This window comes from Sorex fumeus, unplaced genomic scaffold (assembly GCF_029834395.1).
Source record: "Sorex fumeus unplaced genomic scaffold, SorFum_2.1 ptg000018l, whole genome shotgun sequence".
Classification (NCBI taxonomy): domain Eukaryota; kingdom Metazoa; phylum Chordata; class Mammalia; order Eulipotyphla; family Soricidae; genus Sorex; species Sorex fumeus.
Window position 1 is genome coordinate 11524279 of NW_026606075.1, and position 23887 is coordinate 11548165.

General features: G+C 38.5%; 1 protein-coding gene across 1 annotated transcript in view; it reads right to left on the minus strand.

The window, feature by feature from the left end:
• ADGRV1 (adhesion G protein-coupled receptor V1) overlaps positions 1-23887 on the minus strand; it is a 561793-nt gene that overhangs the window by 380322 nt on the left and 157584 nt on the right. Inside the window, exons 59-68 of the mRNA XM_056112517.1 lie at positions 22807-22924; positions 20000-20123; positions 17606-17744; positions 17286-17471; positions 16822-17054; positions 14423-14571; positions 8314-8515; positions 7118-7337; positions 3601-3840; positions 1789-1938 (exon numbers count right to left, since the gene is read on the minus strand). Coding sequence (XP_055968492.1) covers positions 1789-1938; positions 3601-3840; positions 7118-7337; positions 8314-8515; positions 14423-14571; positions 16822-17054; positions 17286-17471; positions 17606-17744; positions 20000-20123; positions 22807-22924 — 1761 coding nt within the window. The remainder of the gene's footprint in view (positions 1-1788; positions 1939-3600; positions 3841-7117; positions 7338-8313; positions 8516-14422; positions 14572-16821; positions 17055-17285; positions 17472-17605; positions 17745-19999; positions 20124-22806; positions 22925-23887) is intronic.

Consider the following 23887-nt stretch of genomic DNA (forward strand, 5'->3'; position numbering starts at 1 on the left):
ACATAGGATAATGAAACATAGTGTCTGAAAATCAAAAAATAAGTATATTATCTGACTAAAATAGGATTTGGTTTTGACTTTTTTCCTATAGGTAGGGGTGGGCAGGTGTGTCACACCTGGCAGTGCTCAGGGGGCTTACTCCTGACTCTGCACCCAGGGTTCACTTCTGGAGGGCTCAGGAGGCCATATGTGATACCAAGGATTCAAATTCAGGCTAGCCACATGCAAAGCAAGTGCCTTACTGCCTTTACCATCTTTCTGACTTCCTGTTTTTGTTTTAAATTAAGAAGAAATAACTAGGGCCACAGAAATGATACAGAGAGCCCTTGCCTTGCATGTGGCCAATCCTACATCAGTCCCAGTATTTTATATGGTTCCTGACTGTTAGTACTCATCAAAACTTCTAGAAGTCAGAGTAGCAAGACTGTGTGTGGCCCAACCCTCCTCCCCGCAAAAAAAAAAAAAGAAAGAAATATCTGTAAATTTTGAGAATGAAAAATTTTTTAATATTTTTTTTCAGCACACAAATACTTTGATGTACTCTATCTGGGTGAAGAGTATCTGGTCTACAGGTCATATGAGGCCTGCAAAATTCTGTGATCTGGCCCCGGTGTGTGATAGGAAAGACATCTCATCAGCTACTCAGTTCACCTGTCCATATTATATGGCCGAAGAATGATGCTATAAATATCCAAATGGTCCTTTCTCCATTCCTGTTTAAACAAATATCTTAATGATCTACTTACAAGAACACCCCCTAAAGTTGTCAATAAATACCCAAATACAACCTCTTAGAATACAAATTATATTAAAAAGCAAAACCTTGATGAATATTTAAAAATTAACCAAAAATAAAATCACTGATAGGTTTAAGTAGAAAAAGATTCATGTTACACTAAGTAAGAAGATTCAAAGTATTTTCAGTCATACTCTTCATGATTAAGTGTGAGGAAATTTCTTTTAATAATTTGCAACTGACTTTATTTAGAAAGAAGACAAAGACTGATGAGTCGTGGGAAAGTCCAAAGATGCTTCTATGAATATTCCCTAAAAAGTCATGACTCTTTAAGTTTATAAGAGACTGGAACAGTTTTTCTCTTCTTCCCAACTGCAACTGTTAGAAAAATGTATTCCTCCACTTCAGTTAATTTAAAATGATTCCTTACATGGATGAGTGTGTTTGTGTGTTTATGTAGTGAACTATTACAGAACTTTTTACAAAATATAACCCCAAAAAATGAGGTGTTCTATTACAATGTGAATGAAGCCAAAAGCTGTCATGTTTTGTGAAATACAGGAAGACAAATAGCAGATAAACTCGCTCATATGCAGTATAAACAGGGAACACAAGGAAGGGAACAGGCACTAATGACATTCCTGGACTTGAACTAAAATATTGAAGTTACCAAGCAGTGGGAGAATGGAGTTTGGTAAGGGGGTAGGGTGGGGTGAGGGAGCTAGAACTGACATCAGGACAGTAGGTGTGGGGCACTTTGGCTGTGGCAAAAATGCAGAAACATTGTACATCAAAAGCACAAATGTTGGGGCTGGAGTGATAGCACAGCGGGTAGAGCCTTGCGCATGGCTGACTTGGGTTCAATTCCCAGCATTCCATATGGTTCCCCGAGCACTGCCAGGAATAATTCCTGAACGCAGAGCCAGAAGTAACCCTTGTGCATTGCCAAGTGTGACTCCCCCCCCCAAAAAAAAACAAAAGCACAAATTTTAACACTATTACAACAATGCTACTTCAACAGTAACAATAATAATAGTAGTAGTAAATTATACCGTAATCTCCCCAAAAATACCCTTCACTCTTTGGACAGAGAAAATAATGATTAGAGGTCCTTCCAAAGCTGATGGCTCCAAATACGTTTTCTGGGACAAAGAGTCAGGAGCAAACTGAACCACTCCATTTGGATCACCAAACTTTTGTACCTAAAGATAGAAACAGAAAGCTAAATGAATGAGAGATATAACATGTATGCATACAACTCTAGTTCCCAACACACTGATACACAGATAAGCTGAGGAAGTAAAAGATAATAGAAAGTATACTTCAATAAATATACTCTACCTAGCTACCTGACTTTATCTTTTGACCGTTTTGGTTTGAGGTCCACATCTGGCAGAGCTCAGGGATTACTCCTGCCTCAGTGCTCAGGGATCATATATAGTGTTGGGGATTGAACCTAGTTAGCCACGTACAAAGTGAAAGCCTTACCCACTATTCTATCTCTCCAGTCATAGTTATGTTACTTTCAAAACACCTTCCTTTGCCATATTTATTTTTATCAAAAACAAGGGCATGCTTAATCTCCAAGTAGAACAGCAAAATGGCCTGAAGCTAAGCTGAAATTCGTAGAATCCCTAAAGGATTGTCTGAATTTAGCTCTGCTTTCTTCGTGTTTCATTTCATTTAATCACTTAACACTAACTTCTTCCTACTCATAATATAATGTGGAAGAACACAAAAGTACCATAATGGATAACATTTGTGTGTATCTACCTGGCATGCTATAGTCCAGCTGTTCAAACACTGAGCTTGATTTTTTATGACTATATTTCATATATTTTCAGAATAGGTAATGAATGTTGATACCTAAAGAGTAAGGACATACTATAGTGGAAATAGTATATTCCATTAGAGAAATTTGATAAGAATGTTAAATTAAATTAAATTACAGAACTACTCTAATTTGCCTTGCACATGGCTGACCTGGGTTCGATTCCTCCATCCCTGTCAGAGAGCCTGGCAATCTACCAAGAGTAATCTACTGCACAGCAGAGCCTGGAAAGCCCCCTGTGGAGTATTCGATATGCCAAAAACAGTAACAATAAGTTTCACTTAGTGTTCCTGGAGCGAGCAGACACCATTAGGCTACAATAGCATGCGACAATGATGAGTGGAGATGTTACTGGTGACCACTTGAGCAAATCAATGAACAATGGGGACAACAGTGTTACAGTGCATATTTCATAAGTGTAATCAATATTTAACAGAAAGAAGATTATTCACAAAAAATGTGGTAAGCCTCATTAAAACTGTTGGAAGAACTTAGACAAAAAACTGAAGTTTCCTAGAGAAGAAATCCTGCCTCAGGACTCCAACTTGGGAATCAGCTTGAGTTTCCAAGTGCTGGCCTGCTCTATAAACTGAAACTCAAGACTTCAAGTCTGTCCTTCTTTAAATACCACTCAGCCCCACAATCAGGTGAGGGGTGAGCCAATTCCTTCAACCTACTTTCTCCGTCTCTACATAAGTTTCTGACTCTTCCTTCCCTGGATTCCTCCCCGGTAATTTTTGGAACAAATAGACCTGGAGGGTCATATCAAACATGTTGAATTCGGGTCCAGCCTGTTGCTTAGCTAAGGGTTTTTATTTTTAAATTTAGTAGTTTAAAAAATTACTAATTAACACATTATGTTATAAACTAACATAATAATTACAAAACTTTGCCTATTAAAATCATTATGACTTATATTGGTTTTATACCCTTCAATGCAACATAAGCCAGTAGGAGTTAACAGATATAAATGTAGCTTTTTTTGACTCATTGATTAAATCCAAAATGTTGCAGAAAAGTAAAGTAAACTTACTATTAATTTAACATCTTTAGCTCTTGGGTCTAGTTTAGCTTCTCCTTTCACAAGGTGAAGTTTAATGATGAAAGTCTCTTCCACTTCCACCTCTTCATGAGCATAGATGGTCAGAACTATGGTTCTGACTCCACCTTCCCCCTCTCCAAAGTAGAAGGACCCACTCACTGGGTCGGCAATGTCCCTGTTGTGTGGTGGCAAAACTTCCTGAGAATTAGGTCCTTCTATCTCCCAATTCACCTATGGGATGTTAGGTTTTTAAGAGAGATATCAGTCAAAAAGAATTATTTTGCAAACTGTGATTTTAGAAATATATAGACATACATGAAGATTACTCTGATGCTCTGCAAATTCCCATTTATTCTTTACAATAACATTTGTATTACAAGTTTGTAATGTATATGATCTATACATACCTATAGAATTTTCATTTTTCAAGGATAACAATGTTATCCAGAGAGATCTTTCAATTGGTTGAGTGCCTGCTTTGCATGCTGGGGGCCAGAGTCTGATCCCCGGTACCATCTGATCTCTGAAGCATAGCTGGCAGTAATCCCCACCACAGCCCAAAGCCAGAAGTAGTCCCTTAACACTGCAAGGTGTGGCCCCATCCAAAAAAAAAAAGAGCAAAGGATAGCAATGTCTAACATAAGAAACAAATTCTAAATTGTCTGTATATCAGACATTGCCTTACAGTTTTTGCACAGCCCTATGAATAAAAACCTACTTGAATAAGACAGTGAATGTCTATGGCATTTGCAATCTCTTCCACATACACTTAACAAATTGTAGACGTAAAGCAAATGCACCCGTAGCACTGTAGCACTGTCCTCCCATTGTTCTTCGATTTGCATGAGTGGGCACCAGTAACGTCTCCATTGTGAGACTTGTTGTTACTGTTTTTTGGCATATTGAATATGCCACGGGGAGCTTGCCAGACTCTGCTGTGCAGGCAGGATACTCTCGGTACCTTGCTGGGCTCTCTGAGAGAGATGGAAGAAAAGAATCCAGGTCAGCCACGTGCAAGGCAAATACCCTACCCGCTATGCTATCGCTCCAGCCCAAAGCAAATGAAAACTGGGAAATTATTTTAACTGTAAAACATTTTTAATATTATAATTTATGCATATTTCACATTTCTATAAATTTTACATTCCCTACTTTTCATATACATAAAAAAAATCAGCCACTCTTCAAAAATTCTTAAAATTTTACTTGTCATCATTTAGGAAGTTACGTTAGAATTAAAATTTATGCTGTTGATATACAAACTTATTATCTACCCTCACCCACAAAAGTGCCCACAATACCCCACTCTGTCTTTTTTTTTTATATAATTTATTTATTTATTGAATCACTGTGGGAAAAGTTACAGAGCTTTCAGGTTTAGGTCTCAGTCATGTAAATATCAAACACATTTCCCTTTACCAATACTTATTTTTAACCCCGAACCCCAATAGACCCCCACCTCCCACCCCTCCCAATTCTTGTGAGGCAGATGCCCACTCTGTCTTTACATCTCTTCTAGTTTGTCCTTTTTGCCACTCTTATCCAACATCCCCCATTCAAAATTAGTTATATATTCCAGTTTCAAGGGCCAGTCATTATTCAGTACTGTCTACGTTCTTATTTTGACATTCCAAACTCATGCTTCCCTGATTTTACACAGAAGTAAAACCCCTAGTGTTATCAGATCACTTCCTTTTATTTTTAATTGTTCCAGAATTTCGGTGAGAGTAGACACCAGCTCTATCTTGTTCACTAATTCTCAGTGTTCAGAACAGGGCATGGCACATGAAAAGCTTCCAATTAACACTTGTTGAGAGGCTGAGGAGATAACTCAAAGGGCTGGAGCACGTGCTTCACCAAAGAGAATCCGAGTTCACTGTATGTTACTGTATGGTCCCCGAGCACCAAGTATGACTCAAGGGGCTCCCAGAACCACTTTGCATCACCAGCCCGAACTGACAGGCACAAGCACCATCCTTGAACCCCTGTGCACAGTTTGGAAGACCTCCTTCCTAAATACGGTAGGGTTTGTGATGGCAGAACACTAGATGAAGGACAACCATGCGAGCAAGCAGGGTTCCACAAAGGATTCAGCACCATCGACCATATCCACACGATAACCAAGCTCATTGAGGTTTCTCGGGAGTTCAAGATGCCGCTCTGTTTAACGTTCATTGATTTAAAAAAGGCCTTTGATTCTGTTGAGATGGAAGCGGTCATTGAAGCCCTAGCCAATCAGGGCATTCAAGCCCAATACATCAGGATCCTCCGTGAGCTGTATTGCGGATTCACTACCAGGATCTCACCATTCTACAAAGAAGTGATCGTTGATGTCAAGAGAGGGGTGCGGCAGGGTGATACCATTTCACCGAAACTCTTCAGTGCCACCCTCGAGAACATCATGCGACGACTGGAATGGGAAGGAATGGGAGTGAAGATAGATGGTCGGCAACTACACCACCTCCGCTTTGCTGATGACATTGTTTTAATAACACCAAACATCAGCCAAGCGGCACAAATGCTGGCCGACTTTGACCGTGAGTGTGGAAAGGTAGGACTACAGCTGAATCTCACGAAGACAATGTTTATGAGAAACAGCCTTGTTCCTGACGCCCCATTCGCTCTCAATGGAACGACCATCTCCGAATGCAACAGCTATGTGTACCTAGGTCGAGAGGTCAACATGACAAATGACCTGGCACCCGAGCTGCGCAGGAGGAAGAGAGCGGCTTGGAACGCCTTCAAGAACGTCGAAGAAATAGCTAAGAGGACGAAGAACCTCCGGCTCCGGGCACATCTCTTTGATTCCACTGTTCTTCCTGCATTAACATATGCCTCAGAGACCTGGGCCCTACGCAAACAGGATGAGAACACTATTCAGGTCTCCCAAAGAAGGATTGAAAGAGCTATGCTTGGAATATCACATTTCACTCAAATGAGAGAACGAATCCAGAGTTCTGACATCCGTCGACGATCAAGGATTAGGGACGCTGTCTCATTTGCCAAGGTGTCAAAAATCAGATGGGCTGGTCACGTAATGAGATTTAAAGACGACCGTTGGACTAGAGCTGTTACTGATTGGATTCCACGGGATGTCAAAAGACCGTGTGGCCGCCCACCTACCAGATGGTCAGACTTCTTCGTCAAGATCATGAACGATCGGTTTGAGGCCCTTCACGTTCCCGGAGCGAACAGATGCCATTGGGCTACACTAGCACGCGACAGGGACAAATGGAGATGTTACTGGCACCCACTCGAGCAAATCGACGACTAACGGGAAGTTAAGTGATTAAGTGATTAAGTGATCATGATCCATTATTTAATTTTTAACTTGCTTGATGGAGTTCCAAGAGAAAGGCTGTATTCTTCACAGATTTCTTTTTTACATCACAGGATTTGGAATTTACTTCCTATCTTTATTGGTAATCAATAAATATTATTTGATTGTCAAAAAGGAATCTGGAGAATAGGAAAATCCAAAACTATACTTAAATCTAACAAAAAGTACCTGAGTCTCTCCCAGGAGTCCTCCAGTCCGTTCCAGAACCAAGGATATAGTCATTGTGGAATTGGGATTAGGAACAGAAATTCTGCTTTGATTGAGAAATCGGACCACGCCAGAGGGAGAATCACTCTTGGCGATTGTGATTCTGCTCACAAGGTGGCGCCCGAGGATCGCTCCACCAGCAGCTCCAACCAGCACAACTTCAATGGGCTCAGCAAATTCACTGCAGGGCAAGAAGAAACCATTCTGAGCCTAACATATTGAACTGCTTCTGAAATCCAAATAACTAGTCATTTCCCAAATTGTTCATGCATATTCAAGTTAAAGTATCACAGCAAGTGGTAAGAATAGGGTGTTCAGCTAAAGGCATGAATGAACAACTATATCATGTAACCTGCAGTAGTTACTAGTCTTTCTCCCTCCTCCTGTTTAATTGCCAATATGCTAAGGAAAGAGATTGTGAATGTTTCTACATTCTTATTAGACTTTTTGAATCTAGAGAACAAAAAAATGTTTCCTCTATTTGAGAAACAATGGCACATACATCACAGTGGGTATTCCAGTAACCTTTTCCCTATCAAAATTCCAATATGCCCAAAACGTCCTACTTATTTCCTCATAGGCACATGTATTCAAGTATACTTGTCTTTACTGAGCTTTTTAAACACTCTGTTCTTTACAGGTGCTAACCCTGTATTGAGCACATCAGTCAATACCAGTCTGTCACTTCATACTTAGATCTGCGGCAGATTTACTTTAGCAGATATACCATGATTGATTCATAATGCTGTTGCACACTTAACTGACTATACTTCAGGTAGGTGTTATTAGATTTGGTCAATGGTGGACAACATATGTAATGGTGGTTCCAATAGCTGTCTAATTCCATAGATGGAATAAGCCCTCTAGGTTCATGTAACACGTAACATTCAGATAAGGATTAAATCACTTATGGATGCTTGTCTCAGAACATATACATTGCTAAGTGATATACGATTGTATAATACAGATGTAACTTTGAGGTTCCTTGGGAAAACAAAAAATTGCATGATTACAATGGACTGGAATCAAACCCAGATTACCTCCAAGATTTACCTGCAATCTAAAATTTTATTAGCAATTTTTTTTATATCTTAGGATTGAAACTCAATGTTTATGCTTTATATGTATCAACAACACTGGCAACATCATTAAATTACCTTTCGTCATCATCAACAATGGAGACATTTATATAACTTAGGTTCTGGCCATGCTGAAAGGTGACTGAACTACCATGCAGTACATAATCAACACCTCCAGGAACTGCAGAGGAACTCTGAGAGATGAAATCAGCTGTCACCAAGCCATAAGTACCATGAAGCCTAAGCACAGGAATCATGATCATCCCGACATCTTCCTCCACTGTTGGAGGAAGAAATGAAGTCATTTAGTGTAATGAAACAATTGATGAGGTGAACATAATAGCATCATGGGAAAATTTCTGTTAACAAAGAAAGATATATTCTTCTCAACTGCAGATGGGAATATTGTCAAGGATAAATGATACATTGGGCCAAAAAAGAAGTCTTAAAATATTTCCAAAGCTTGAAATCATAACAAATTTCATTCCCGCCACAATGATATGAGACTAGACAAGTAACAAAAAGAAAAGAGAAAAACCGAAAAGTTACAGAGATTAAACAACAAGCTTTGGAATAGCTTTTGGATTGATAATGAAATCAAAAGAAAAATTAAAAACATATCTTAGAAACAAACAGATAAGCTATCAGACTCCAGGACTTATCATATGGTTATTGCAACAAAAGCAATAATAAGAAGGATGTTCCAGGCCAGGGAGATAGCACATGGGTTAAAGATACCTGGTATGCATCTGACCCAGTACCTTTCCTGACACCAAATTGTTCTGACATCATTACTGGATGTCACCCTGGAGGCCCCTGAGGAGCACTGGGTGTGTCTCTGCTTTCTCCCAAGTACAGCTGGAGTGACTTTGGGGGTCTCCAGCCCCTTGGCGTCCACATGGCACTGCTTCCACAAGACCTTCCATTGAGCCGCCAGCAGCCTCACATGCTGGGCATCACAGGAGTGGACTTGCATCCCCTGAGCACTGCCTGAGAATCGTGCTCAAAGGGAAGAAGGAAGTTTACCATTATATAGGACTGCACCCAGAAACAAAAGTGTCAAGTAATTTATTCTTACAGATGAGGAAACTAGAAAAGGAATGCCAAGCAAAACCAAGAGTCAGAGGAAGGAAGGAACTAATGAAAAGTACAGGGGAAATAAATTCAAAATAGGTTTATAACCTCAATATTAAATCCAAGTTCAAAATCTATGTAGAGAAAAACAGATATAACCCACCACGATATTGATCTGACGTGTCCTCAAAGATTTAAGTCATTAACAAAGCAAATGAGCAAAAACAAACAAAAGGGTTTTTTTAGCAAACTAAATCATTTCTGCACTGTGAAAGAAGTAAAGCCACCTCAGGCCAGAGCAATAGTATAACGTGTAGGCCTTGCACACGGCTGATCCGAGTTCAATCCCCGACATCCCATATGGTCCCCCAAGCACCGCCAGGAGTAATTCCTGAGTGCAGAACCAGGAGTAACTCCTGAGAATCGCTGGGTGTGACCCAAAAAGCAAAAAAAAAATTAAAAACTAAAGTAAAGCCACCCTGCCAAATGGGACAAAATATTTTCATAACTTACAACTGACAAAGGGACATCTACCATACATGAAGCACTTACAAAACTCAACAACAAAACAAACATGGCGATAGATGCTGAAGAGACACCCACCCAAAGAAAATATACAGGTGGCCAGCAGGCATATAAGAAATGCTCAACATCATTGATTATCAGACAAATACAAATGAGAAGTACAATGAGAAATTACTCATGTCAGACAGAATAACCCTATATTAGAAAGGGGCTGGAGGGGGACTGTATCTTAGATGCCCTCCAAGAACCACTGTGTGTGGCTCTGGAAGTAGTCTCAGAGCATAATTTGGGAGGACACAACAAAAATAAACGTCTGGAGCAACCAGTGCTGGTGAGGATGTGGAGACAAAGGAGCTCGCATGAATTGTTGCTTGGAATGTAAATCAGTCCAGCCTCCATGAAAAACAATAGAGAGATTCCTCAAAAATTAAAAGTAGACTACCATCTTATCTGGAAATTCCATTCCTATATTTCTATACAAAAGTTATATGCACATCTGCATTCATTGCAGCATTCATTATAATAGCTAAGCTATTGAAACAACCCAAATGTGAGGAGTGACCATAGATGTTAGAGATCCATAATTAAATCCTATTCAGCTATTAAGATAAAATCTTGCCATGAACTACATGAATGTAACTGAAATAGGTTATTATAAGCAAATAAGTCCAAAGGAGAAAAAGGAATGCTAGAGGATCACACTTGGATGTAGAGTGTTTAAAAAGTGCAAAAATTAGGAGAACTGTCAGATTCTGCCAAAAGAAATGAGTTTGCCAACAGAAAAGGTAAGGGTAGGAAACATAGACAAGAAGGGGACTAGAGAGTCCTTAAAATATGTAAATTCCATATTACATAGCAATAACACAACTATAAATATATGAAAACACTAGCTTGAAATGATATTTGCACCTCTATGATCATAACAGGTCTATCAGAATAGCCAAAACAAGGAATCAACCAAATGGCCATCCACAGATGACCTGACATAGAACCTGTGGATATCTAAAATCAACAGAATATGACTCTTGTCGTTAAAGAAAAAGATGAAGTCATGGAAATGAGTATAAAAATGATGCATAAGAATCTTGAGGTGATTATGCAAAATAAAAGAGAATTTTATTATGTGAAAAAATATACACATATAGGTTTTATTTATATGTGAACAATGAATAACGAAGCTAACTTAAAAAATAAAAAATACTCGGCTCTCCAGCACGGCCACAGCCCCAGAAGCACAATGACCTAATGCAGAACCCAGCAGCTTGGAGCAGAAAAGTGAAAGGACTATGCGTTAATCCAGGCAATCATTTCTGCCCAGAGGGGAAAGGGTGTTGCTCCCTTCCGCCCTCCTCCCTCTGGAAAGAAAGATGGCGGCCACATGGGAGCCTTGTGGACAGCAGGTATGAGCCGGGGGTGTGGGGGCGACTAAAACCTCATGGGAAGGGGGGCGTTCCGGTCCATAACCTTCACACCCTACCGAGGTCACCAGTTGCCCCCCGCGAGCGGCTCTCCAGCACGGCCACGGCCCCAGAAGCACAAGGACTTAATGCAGAACCCAGCAGCTTGGAGCAGAAAAGTGAACGGACTATGCATTGATCCAGGCCATCAAGTCTGCCGGAGGGGAAAGGGTGTTGCCCCATTCGCCCTCTCCTCTCTGGAAAGAAAGATGGCGGCCACATGGGAGCCTTGTGGACAGCAGGTATGAGCCGGGGGTGTGGGGGCGACTAAAACCTCATGGGAAGGGGGGCGTTCCGGTCCATAACCTTCACACCCTACCGAGGTCACCAGTTGCCCCCCGCGAGCGGCTCTCCAGCACGGCCACGGCCCCAGAAGCACAAGGACTTAATGCAGAACCCAGCAGCTTGGAGCAGAAAAGTGAACGGACTATGCATTGATCCAGGCCATCAAGTCTGCCGGAGGGGAAAGGGTGTTGCCCCATTCGCCCTCTCCTCTCTGGAAAGAAAGATGGCGGCCACATGGGAGCCTTGTGGACAGCAGGTATGAGCCGGGAGTGTGGGGGCGACTAAAACCTCATGGGAAGGGGGGCGTTTCGCTCCGCCCTTCACGCCCTACCGAGGCCACCGGTTGCCCCCCGCAAGCGGCTCTCCAGCACGGCCAGGACTCCAGAACACAGAAACCAATTTCTTAACTATCTGACTTTCAGTAGAAATACTTCCAGGGTCAATAGGTAAAAGAGCAGAAATCCAAAACCAACATTTAATTCTTGAACCCAGCCATAGAAAGCAAATCACTTCACAATGCTTTTTCAGCATGTCTGATTTGGGGGGGGGGGGTAAACTCTAAATAATAGTGGTGAATCTTTTATTGAAACAATGAATCTAATCAAAGCAGATAGAGTGTTAACTAGAATTCATCTGCTTCACAGGGACGGGGAGGGGTGGGGGGTGGGGTTTTATTGGGGTTCTTCATGGTAAAAAATAAGTATTGGTAAAGGGAAATGTGTTTGATATTTGCATGACTGAGACATAAACCTGAAAGCTTTGTAACCTTTCCCACAGTGATTCAATAAATAAATTTAAAAAAAATACTATATGCTCAGTGTAAACCAAGCTAGTTATCCTAGAGAATGGAAAAGGAGATGAAGGTATTGGTGGAGGGCATCTTTTGGGAGAGGTGGGGGCACAGGAACTTTTTAGTTACAGAGGATGAAGCTAAACTCTTGAGTTCCCATAATGTTGTAAACAATCATAAATCAATAAAAGCAAATAAAATCAACTTAAGAAACTTTTAAAATATTTTCCCAGGTTTTTTATTTATTTCTTAGTGCTCATCTACTTATTAATCAAGCTTTTTTTAAAAAGTGCATTAAAACTGTTTATGTTATTTTTTTAAATACTCTGAATACATATGAGATGGAATTGTTTATATATGCAATGTTTAAGTCTACAAATTGCCCATCTGGTATTTATGGAAAATATCATGACTTTTTAAGGTGAATTACAGTTGTCACAAGTTGGAATTAATGAGCATTATGTGAGAATTTAAATGCTCTATTAAATCATTAGCATTGGTATTTTTCTCAGTGTGCTACGATACAAATAAATAATTCTTGATTTATTGATCATATTAAATGAAAGTGAAAATCACTTAAGTATGTGTTCTAAAGAGAAAGCATCTGTATTTCAGTTGAAGCAAAGTAATAAAAATAAACAAAATTTGTATTATTTATATTAAATCTAGAAATACAATTCTAGTTCTTATGTTTTTAAATCTAGATATATAATTATATTCTTCTTATATTCCTACGAAATCTACTAATGATCTGAAAATGTGTACTTCTATGGATTTCAATTTATTCTTCAAGTTCTTTACAAAATGTATTTCTTCTTAAATGATGCTAACCTCTCTGTATTAAAATGTTTAATAGAGTTTACATTAACTATAGCTAAATAATACTGTACTTAAATAAGAATCATAAATATGAGACTAAAATCATTCCAGATATGGTGACCCAAACAGAAAGCAGAAACAGAAACAAAATTCCAGTTCTCATTTACTTCTGGTGAAAAGAATGAAATATGGCTCAATGCAGTTGTCGAATAATGTTCTAGAAACAGACTTCCATAACTTAATACATTAAGTCAATAAAAAGCAACTCCTAACATGACTATTATTGTTGTTATGTTTTTTTGGGTCACACCTGGCTGTACTTTGAGCCTATTCCTGCTCAGAGATTATTGCTGCTGGGGCTCAGGGGACCACATGTGGTGTTGGGAATAGAAGCAGGGTAGGCCACAGGCAATGCATACACCTCAACCTTAACCTTTGTACTCTGACTCCAGCAAACATCTATTAGATTTATTCACTTTAAGGTGTGAAATGATTTTTTTTTACAAACTTAAAACAACTAGATAACCAAAGAATTTTAAAAAGGCTGGTGAATTATTTTCACAGAGAAGATAACATGCTTATTTTTTTATTTACGTTTTTTGTTTGTTTGGGGGGCCACATCCAGCAGTCTGTAGGCCTCACTTCTGGCTCTGTGCTCAGGGGTCACTCCTAGCAGGGCTCAAGGGACCATATGTGGTGCTGGGGATTGAAGAAAGATCTGACAACATGCCTAGGAGGTGCCCTGCTCTCTGTACTACACTCCAGCCCCCATATTTTTATTTTTAAAGATATATGCAACATACGCCTTTAGATAAGATCAGAGAAGCAGCAACTCAAGGGAGAGAATCCATGAGAGGAGTATTCATGATCTTAGGCTGGGATTAAAGACCTGTTTTGTGAAAAGATGATCAGGAATAGAGACACCACCTACACACAGTCCAATAAATCATTCATTACAAAGCTGAATCATTCAAAAGTGAATATTCATTGATTTTAATCTATATTATTTTAAATTTTCTCTTTCCTAACTATTCCCTTTTGTCACATGCAAGTTCCAAGACAGCCCTAAGTTAACTCAAAATATATACTTAAAGATAAATTTATACAAAAATGTATATAAAAGCATACAAACCACCTTCCCACCAAACTAAGAAAATTTACATAAAGGACATTCAAACTGAAAATATGGTTATATGCTCGTATTAAGAAAGTAGAAAGTGGTAATTAGCAAACCTACCTTCAAAGGCAGTATACCTTGAGTCAAACTCAATGATTCCTTCAGCATTATCATTTCTCATTATGATGATTCGGACAGTGGAGATATTTCCTATTTCAGGAGGCTGATCCACCTGAAGTCCATTTTCTTGGATCATAAAATCATACCCTCTTCCAAAGTCATGAAAAAGAAAAGAAAAAAGTCTATAATTGCTTCGACCGAATTGAAGAGTACTCTTTTTAAAGTTCCCCAATACTAGAATACCTACTTCCCCTCCCCCCCCCATGATGCTTGAGACAGATTTTGATGACGTTCCCAATTACCACTGTCTGCATAAAACCAAAATAATATAAAACTGTTGAACTTGGGCCATGGGCAGAAAATAAAATTGTTAGAAAATTGGGGGAGTGGAGTAAAATGCATCTTGGGAACTAGGAATACTGACAAACACACTTAATATAAATGGACCAACAAAAGGAATGCAATGCACACAAAATTAGGGTGCCTGCTGCACCTGAGACCATCCTGAAAGGATGCTTTAAAGCAATAATGATGCTCATTCCACTAAAGAAGCTTCAGGCTAAACCTTCAAGATTCCAGAAAATACCATAGCTGCTGTGAACACCAATCATTATAAGTGGCTCCATTCTTTGTCCAATGACATATTTTTGCTAAGAAAGCTTCTATTTTTTGTTAGATTGATACATGCTCATCAAAGAAAACTCTTGAGTTCCAGGTTTCTTTAATTTTTTAAACAAGAAGGTGAGAGCAAAAGGCATTTTAGTCCTTCCTTCAACTTCCAAATTCTATTTACCTTTGTATTTTTAGCCTATCTGGTTTTGAAAGATGAAATGTTAGAAGCGACAAGAACCTTCATAAGTAGTGTGAGATGAATTGCAAACTGGCTAATTAAAATAACTGAATAGCAAAGCAGTAATTTTTACAGCTACCAAGCAACAATGGGTCTAAACACCTTCCTCTCTTTCTGTTCAAAGTCTAAAAAGTCATTTAAAAATATTTGTTTCTCCAGAATTAATCTTAAGAGAAATTCCTTTTAAAGAGAGAGGAGTCAAATCCTCAACCCCCCAGCAAGCCAACAGCACAGATCAATCTCATCATCAGTGATCTACTTTTACCAAATTTCACTTATTTAAAGGAAATAGTTATCAGGTAAAATTTTAGCTCCTTTAAGGTAAGTACTAATTTATTCCCACCATCAGGCCCAAATCAAGTCTGAAAAATTTAATTCCAAACCCACAATGTTTTGTTTGTTTTTTTTTTGCAGGGAGAATAATATATACACTCTACCCAGGTTACTCGGTGAAATATTGATATAAAAAACCTTTTTGAAATAAGTCAGAAAGACAAATACAGAAGCTGGATGGTTTCACTCAGATTTTAAAGATTAAAAAAGAGAGAGAAAAAGAGAAGACAAAGGCAAAACAAACCCCTCACAAATCCCAACAAAGCAGAGGCTAATGGACAGGGAGAAAGAACAGAGGGAGCAAAGGCTGGAGGAAGCCTGAGATAGGAAAGGGGTTTGGTGCTTTGCTGGTAGGTATGGTATGGTGACAGAAATTTGAAGAGGTGTAAATTGGATGCTAACATATGCAGCAGAGTAAACCAAGGCTATGTCAATCAAAATCATTTTTAAAAGCGTTTAAAGCATGTCGATGATGTAACATGCAAAAAAGTAGCAAGAAAAATAGCCTGAAAGTCACATAAATGCGAACATGATCTTAGCTGAAAGCTTTGTACAGCCATCTGGGCAGAGGTGCTCCCAGGGCTGTTAAGTCTGTGAGGATATGAGCGTGCTAAGGCATTTCTCACCTTTGTTACTCAAGCCAGGTTCATTATTACAGCAAAAAATGAGGGTACACCAATATGGTTTATTCTGGACCTGCCCTAAGAGCATGGAATGCTCTCAAAATAACAAAATTTGACTCAATTTTCTTATCCATTTTTAAACTACTACCAGGAAATGTTTCTTACCCATTCACTCTGAAAAGCAATATGGAGATACCAAGGAAAGAAATCTCTCACCAGCATTTTCCAAGAGAACAGAGATAGGGAGAATTCAGCCATAACTATTAAACTTCTGAACTAGAGGACAGTAGTTTTATTTCCTCACTAAATTACAAACCCACATCATGTTAAATTCTTTGGCTGCCCAGAGTGCCCACATAACAAAAACACACACTTTCAACTTTTGGGGGAAATTTTAGCTTTTAGAATATTGTGTATTATAGACACCGTGTCATAATATTATCTCCCGCGTCCTACTCTAATGTCCTACAAATCGGAGAAGGGAAATCAAGTTTGATGACTCAATATTGAGCCTTACATAATGGAGCCTACACTCTATTTCACTTTCTGAGTTATTTTTATTCCTAATTATCTTCCTTTATTTTTAATCTTACCTTCCCAGGAGTTTCACCTTTGTTAGCACCAGGTAAAAATCCTCCGGGCCTTCAGGAAGGCCATCATCAAGTATTTCAACATGAAAGTTTTTCACGATCTCCTTCTCTTCAAAGACAAGCTCTCCTGGCCCAGGGACAAAATCCAATCCAGCCTCTGCTGTTTCACTCAGAGTGTTATACCAGAGTTTTACTCGGCCAAAAGATCCACCAGACCGAATGACTGTGATGTTAGCCTATGAAAAGCAGTATTTTACTGGAATTCAATGTACCACCACTAGTGGACTATACTTAACTGTGTTAAATTTATCTATACATGTTTATAAGAATATAAGATAGATTTAAAAATAATGACATCAGGAGAAAGTGAGTAACTTAAAACTCTGGGACATAAACAAGATTGAAAGATCACTCTCAGCATAGACAATAAAAATTTTATGTAGAATTTGAAAAATTTTACACTTTACCCTTCGAGCCTCTTCTGATACTTGGAGTTGCTCTTGTGAAAAAGCAAACTGACCGTAAGGAAAGTCACTGGCCACCACTGTGATATTAGCAGTGTTGCTGAATTCACTCAGCACTGCCCCCTCACTGATTCCAGTCAGCTGAAACTCATAGAAATGCTTTTCCTCAGGAATGTCATCATCCAAAGCCTAGAAAAGAAGTGAGAATTCACTGCAAAATCATGGTAACATCAGCAACAACAAACTGGAATATGAAACACCTCCCATCCATCCTCTCTCTTCAACCAAAACAAAGAGCAGAATAGAAACCAGTGAGCCTCTACCTGGACTACTACAACAGCTGCAGACTGTCCATCTTGCATTGTCAGATTCCCTGATGTTTCAGCAAATTGTCCCACAGAAGAAGGGAATATTCTCCAGAACACTGTAACCTCTCCCCAAATAGCTGGGCCACGAACAAGGCTATAACAACATACCAATGTATGGTTAAATACATTTTTGTTGAGAAACATTTTCAAAATATTTATGTGTCATTCAAAATAAAATTTTAAAATGTATTTCACGTGTGTTTAAATAACCTGATCTATCAGCTACAAGCAAAATGAAACTCTTAACTTTCAAAACTAATAAAAACCAGTACTCTGGGTTCACATAAATTTGCTTGACAAGAATACTAGTGAAACTGTTTACAATAGCCAGAATCTGGAAACAACCCAAGTGCCCAAGAACAGTTGACTGTTTAAAGAAACTATGGTACATCTACAGAATGGACTATACAGGTGTTAGAAACAAATGAAGTCATAAAATTTGCTTATAAATATATGTACATAGAGAGTATTATGCTGAGTGAAATGAGTCAGAAGAAGAGGGACAGACTTTAGAATGACTGCATTCATTTTTGAATGAATAGCATGAGAAAAACACCCAACAACAGTAGAAACAAGGGCCAGGAGGACTGGTCCATGGTTGGAAGCCTGCCTCAAATACTAGGGAGAGAGCAGTTGGAATAAAGAAGCAACCATTATGACAATGATTGGAAGGGATTGCTCTGGATGGGACATGTGTTCTCAAAGTAGATAAAAGACCAAAGATGATGGCCTCTCAGTATTTGTATTGCAAACTATAATGCCCAAAAGGAGGGAGACAGAGACAGAGACAGAGAGAGAGCAAGAAAGAGAGAGAGTAGGAGTAAAGAAAAGTGACTGACATAGAAGCAGGTGGGGAGGGAGGGAGACTGGGGGCACTGGTGGTGGGAAATGTACACTGGTGGAGGGATGGGTTTTGGAACACTGTATTCCTGAAACCCGATAATGAATGCTTTGTAACTGTGTATTTCATGGTGATTCGATTTAAAAAAATTTTAAATAAAAAAGCAGAAAAAAATTCAAGTTTTTAAAATTTTTAAATAAAACAATAAATAAAATTAAAAATAGTCGTGAAAGACGAATACCAACAGTGAAAGATATAGAGAAATAAAAAATGCACTCATAGACATTTTATTTAAATAGTTTCAGTAAAATAGTATAAATATGAATGTGAACAATTTAACAATGATCTCAAAGAACAGGATTTCACTCATTCAATACTAATGAAGAAACTACTAAAAGGATTATTAAGTCAAATTCAGCTATTTTGTTAATAATTGTCCCATTCCTGAGAAATTTTGTGATAAATCAAGTTGCCTGATAACACTAATTTAGTTATAAAACAGATCCTGAACAAGAGCCGGGAGAACTAGCCCTTGGTTGGACGCTTGCACAAGTGTTGGTGGGGAAGGCATTTGGGATGGAGAAGGAACCACTATGACGAAGACAGCTGGAAATGACCACTCCGGATAAGAACTACGTGCTGAAAATAGGTAAAGGAACAAACCCAATAACCTCTCAGCACCTGCATTGCAAACCATAATGCCCAAAAGGAGGGTGGGGGTGGGAGAAGAGAGAGAGAGGAAGGCGGGGGGAGGGCTGCATAGAGACAGGCTGGGTGGGTGTTGGCAAGAGGGAAACTGGGAACAGTGTTGGTGGGAAATGTGCACTGGTGAAGAGAAGGGTGTTGGAACATTGCATGACTGAAACCCAACCATGAACAGCTCTGCAACTATGTGTCTCATGGTGATTCAATCAAAAAAAAAAAAAGATCCTGATCTCAGAGCACAGTTATAAAATGTATGACTTAATGATTTGCTAATTTATGATACTGTAGCTGAAAGACACATTTATCTAAATGAAGTAACTCCGTAGTGATTAATCACAGAATGAAGTTCACCACATGAAACTCTTGAAGTCAATTCATTCCCTTTCTTAAGATGAATTATACACATTTAAATATATATATATTTATAATCTGATTTTAAGATAGTACAGATGTCTTCAACTTCTAACAACATTCTCCCAATAAAATGTCGCAAACTTATAAAGTAATGCTTGAAGAATATATCTGCATTGAGTGCAATGTATATAACGCAGAGATCCCTATATTTATTTATTTGGCCTATTTCCGCTTATCGGAAGAAAACAATCACTCAGTATTTCCCTTGTTATCCATTCTCTTTAAAAGAACAATCAGGAAGAACCAGAAACTACCTCCACCTTCACCACCCTTTGTAGTTGCCCCCATGAAGCCGTATTAGTCACTTTGGGAAATGTCCACCTAAACCATAAAATGTGACATTTGTAAAATAAAACTTCAAAACCCAAACCTATGTAAAGATCAATTACCTGATGATAGCAGTACCATTATACTGTGCTGAGGGTTCCCCGATGAGGATGTGCCTAGAGGAGGGAGCTATCCCAACTTCCCCGAAAGCTCCCTTATCGCCCCTGATGATAATTGAAGCACTTCCTAAAGAGAAGATATTTACCATGTGAGTAATAAACATATGTTTATACACCCAGTGTGAGGATGGCAATGTTCAAGCACTCTACATATACTAGTCTACTCAATCAACCCCCGACACTCATATAAGATGCTTAGATAATTCTCATTATTATTAAAGACATTATAACTTAATGTTGAAGACAATATGCATTGAAAACACTTAGCAAATAACTTGTTAGTGAAAGAGGGAGGATCAAGTGGGCAAAAATTCTACTATCCCTCCGATGGTAAACAAGTACTCTTCTACCATCTGTAGAAATTCACTTCTAGTATTATAAATATTTTGTAACTCACTGCAGTTGCATATTACATTACTATATTAAATTAACTATATGAAAAAATTAACTATATGACAAAAGTAGGAATTCTTTGAGTAAAGCTACAAATATTCACAATACTGTACTATGTTATCTAAACAATAATAATAACATTTAATTAAAGTATCATTTGCCCAGTATTTAATTAAAGAATTTTTAAAAATCAAGAATTTTTGGAAGCATTTGATTTTTCTTATTATAATTTTTAAAAATTTGTTAAACATTTATATTCTAGTGGAAATATGGATGGGGGGGGCTAGTACAATAGGTACCAAGCTTGCTTTTCACATAGACAACCTCGTTTGATCACTGGTACTTCATACAGTCCTCCAAGGCTTGCTAGGAATGATTTTTTTGCACAGAGACAAGATCAAATCCTCAGCACAGCTGGGTATACCACCCCCCCAAAAAAAGAAATATAAGCCACATTCAGTCACTTGAATACTCATATAAAAATTAGCAGTAATACGCAGGAAATTGTTTCGAAAGAGCTCATTTAGAGTTTTATGACACACCAAACTGAGTTGGTATACCTTCACTTTGACAATGGACAGATGGAATAAAGAGTAATTTGTCTGGTGAAAATGCCACAATTTGGGGCTGGAGTGATGGCACAGCGGGTAGGTTGTTTGCCTTGCACACAGCAGACCCAGGTTCGATTCCCAGCATCCCGTATGGTCCCCCGAGCACCGCCAGGAGTGATTCCTGAGTGTATGAACCAGGAGTAACTCCTGAGCATTGCTGGGTGTGACCCAAAAAAGCCAAAAAAAATGCCACAATTGGAAATACATTATGCATTCGTTACTATTGATAAACACTTTGCCTTAATAAATCAATATCTCTTTTTCTTCTGGGTCTCCGAAAAATCATTAGGAGGCCCAGGGGTCCCTCCTGGTGATTTCTGACCAGCCTTGATGGCAGTTCCAAGCAAAGGTCCAAGGATGTGGTTCTGCCCCAGCTCTGCAGTGCAGGGGAGAAGCCAGGTCATGGTGAAAGCGCTTGGGGGAACTTGTAGGACCACATACGAAGGTGTTGAGAGGCCTTTAGGGCTGCACCCAGCAATGTTTCTAGGGCCATGTGGTAACAGGGATCAAATCAGGGTCAGACACGGGCAAGGCATGACCCTTCACTCCTGTACCTTTCCAGCCCCTGCCCTATTATCTTTGTGTAAGACATCAACCACGACACTGAATGTGATATCGGCAACTGAGCTAACACAAAGATTATGAAAGAATATCACTGTATCATAGATTTCTTGGAAATCAATCAAGATAAATATGCAGAGAGAAGGGGACAGAGAGATAGTATGGGAAGATGCTGCTTTTGTACACAGCTGACCAGGTTCAATCCCTGGCCCCGCAGATGATCTTCTGGGCCCCTAGGAATGATCCCTGAGCACAGAGCCAGAAGTAAGCCCTGTGAACAAGTTGTGCTCCTAAAACAACAATTAAAAATATGCCGAATAAAAGAATAGATAACATTCTCTCTACAACTGAAAAATTTCCTTAACCAGAAGAGTCTACCTTCTTATCCAAAAACTCTTGCAGATTATAGAATTTTTAACTTCAAAGAGGGCATGGGGAATATCAAAGGAAATCACTTTTATATCAAAGTTTCTGAGTCAATTTTAATAATAATTATTGTTGGTAACACAATAAAAGCATCTAAAAACATTAATTCTTTCTTTACACATCTAAGAAATACATTTTCATATGGATTTTAGACAAATTAAAATTGTTTTTACAATAAAATTATTTTATGTTTCTGAAATATTAAAATTAAAATATCAAGGTAGTCATAACTGATGAAAATAAGTATAGGTAGGTTGAAATACCAGATATAATGATGCTATCTTAAAGTATCATTTTACTAGAAAGTAATATGTAGACTTGAATAACAGGTAGAAAAACATAGGTGATAGGAAACATTATACTTTCCAGTGAGTAACTCCAAACCCACTTACAATATACATGTGACAAAATTTGTTACAATCTGCTACTCTTTTGAATAGTTTCATAGTATTCTTCCATAAGCATAAAAACTTGTATATTTTTATAAATGTTGCTACAATAAATATATTTGTATTTTAAGAAACAATGCAACTAAGTAGTATGACATCTTAATGTACTACTTTACCAACAAGAGGGATTATAATTTTAATCTTTAAACAACCTTTAACTATAATACAGCTGGAAAATGATAGCTTTACACTTTAGCAAATATTTTAGGAATTATTAAACCTAACTACCCATCTTTGTAACAAGTGACTATTGTGTTATATTTTTCTGAGGACTTACATTTTAATTTTCAAAGACGTGCATTTTTCTTACCTTTTACTGGTGATATTTCTACCTCATCGACGGACATCAGCTGAATGGTGAAATTTCTATCTTTCTCCAAAACAGTGTCTTGAAGTGTATGCAATACAATAGTCTTCTGGGACTCAGTCTACGTCACATGTGAGGAACAACACGTTTTCAAGAATGACCCAAACCAGATTTTACATATTCCCATTTTATTGATAATGTTTATATGCCAATAAGCTGATTTTAAATATATCCCATTCTGTTTATGATTATGGGTTTTTCTAAAGAGAATTAATACATAAAAATTAGCTTATATGCAAATCTCATTTATGCTCTTAGTAAGAAAGTTTTGGCTAAATTTTAGGCAAACATAAAAAAAGAGCAATCCTGGGGTCAGAGTGGTAGTACAGTGGAGAGAGGGTGCTTTCCTTAAATGTAGCTGACCCAGGTTCAATCCCTGGAATCACAGTTCCTGAGCCCACCAAAAGTGATCCATGAGCAGAGCCAAAAATAAATCTTGAACACATCTGAATGTGACTCAAAAACAGAAACAAAAGGAAAGAGAGAACAAAAGGGAATACCCTGCCACAGAGGCAGGGTGGGATGGGGGTTGGGGGGTGGGAGGGATACTGGGACCCATGGTGGTGGAGGATGGGCGCTGGTGGAGGGATGGGTACTTGATCATTGTATAACGGAAACCCAAGCACAAAAATTTGTAAGCCTACCACTGTACCTCATGGTGTTTCACTAATAAATTTTTTTTTAAATTACATACAGAATAGATCAAATCAATCAATCAATCAATAAACAGAAACAAAATAATTGAAAGTACAACCCCTACTTTTTATTTCCACCCAGCATCGCTCCAGGCTTACTCCTTGCTTTGAGCTCAGGGATTACTCCTGGAAGTGCTCAGAGAACCCAAGTAAGCACTGAAAGTTAGGGGAAGAGAAAATGAACAGTGGAGAACAGTAAATACCAAATTGCTGCAAAAAGTAAAAGCAGCAATAGGGTTACACTTCACCCTCTAATTCTTCTTTCAGTTCTTTCAGGATGAGAGGCTAAGTGGAATTCAGAAGAAACTGATATCCATGCATGTATGGAG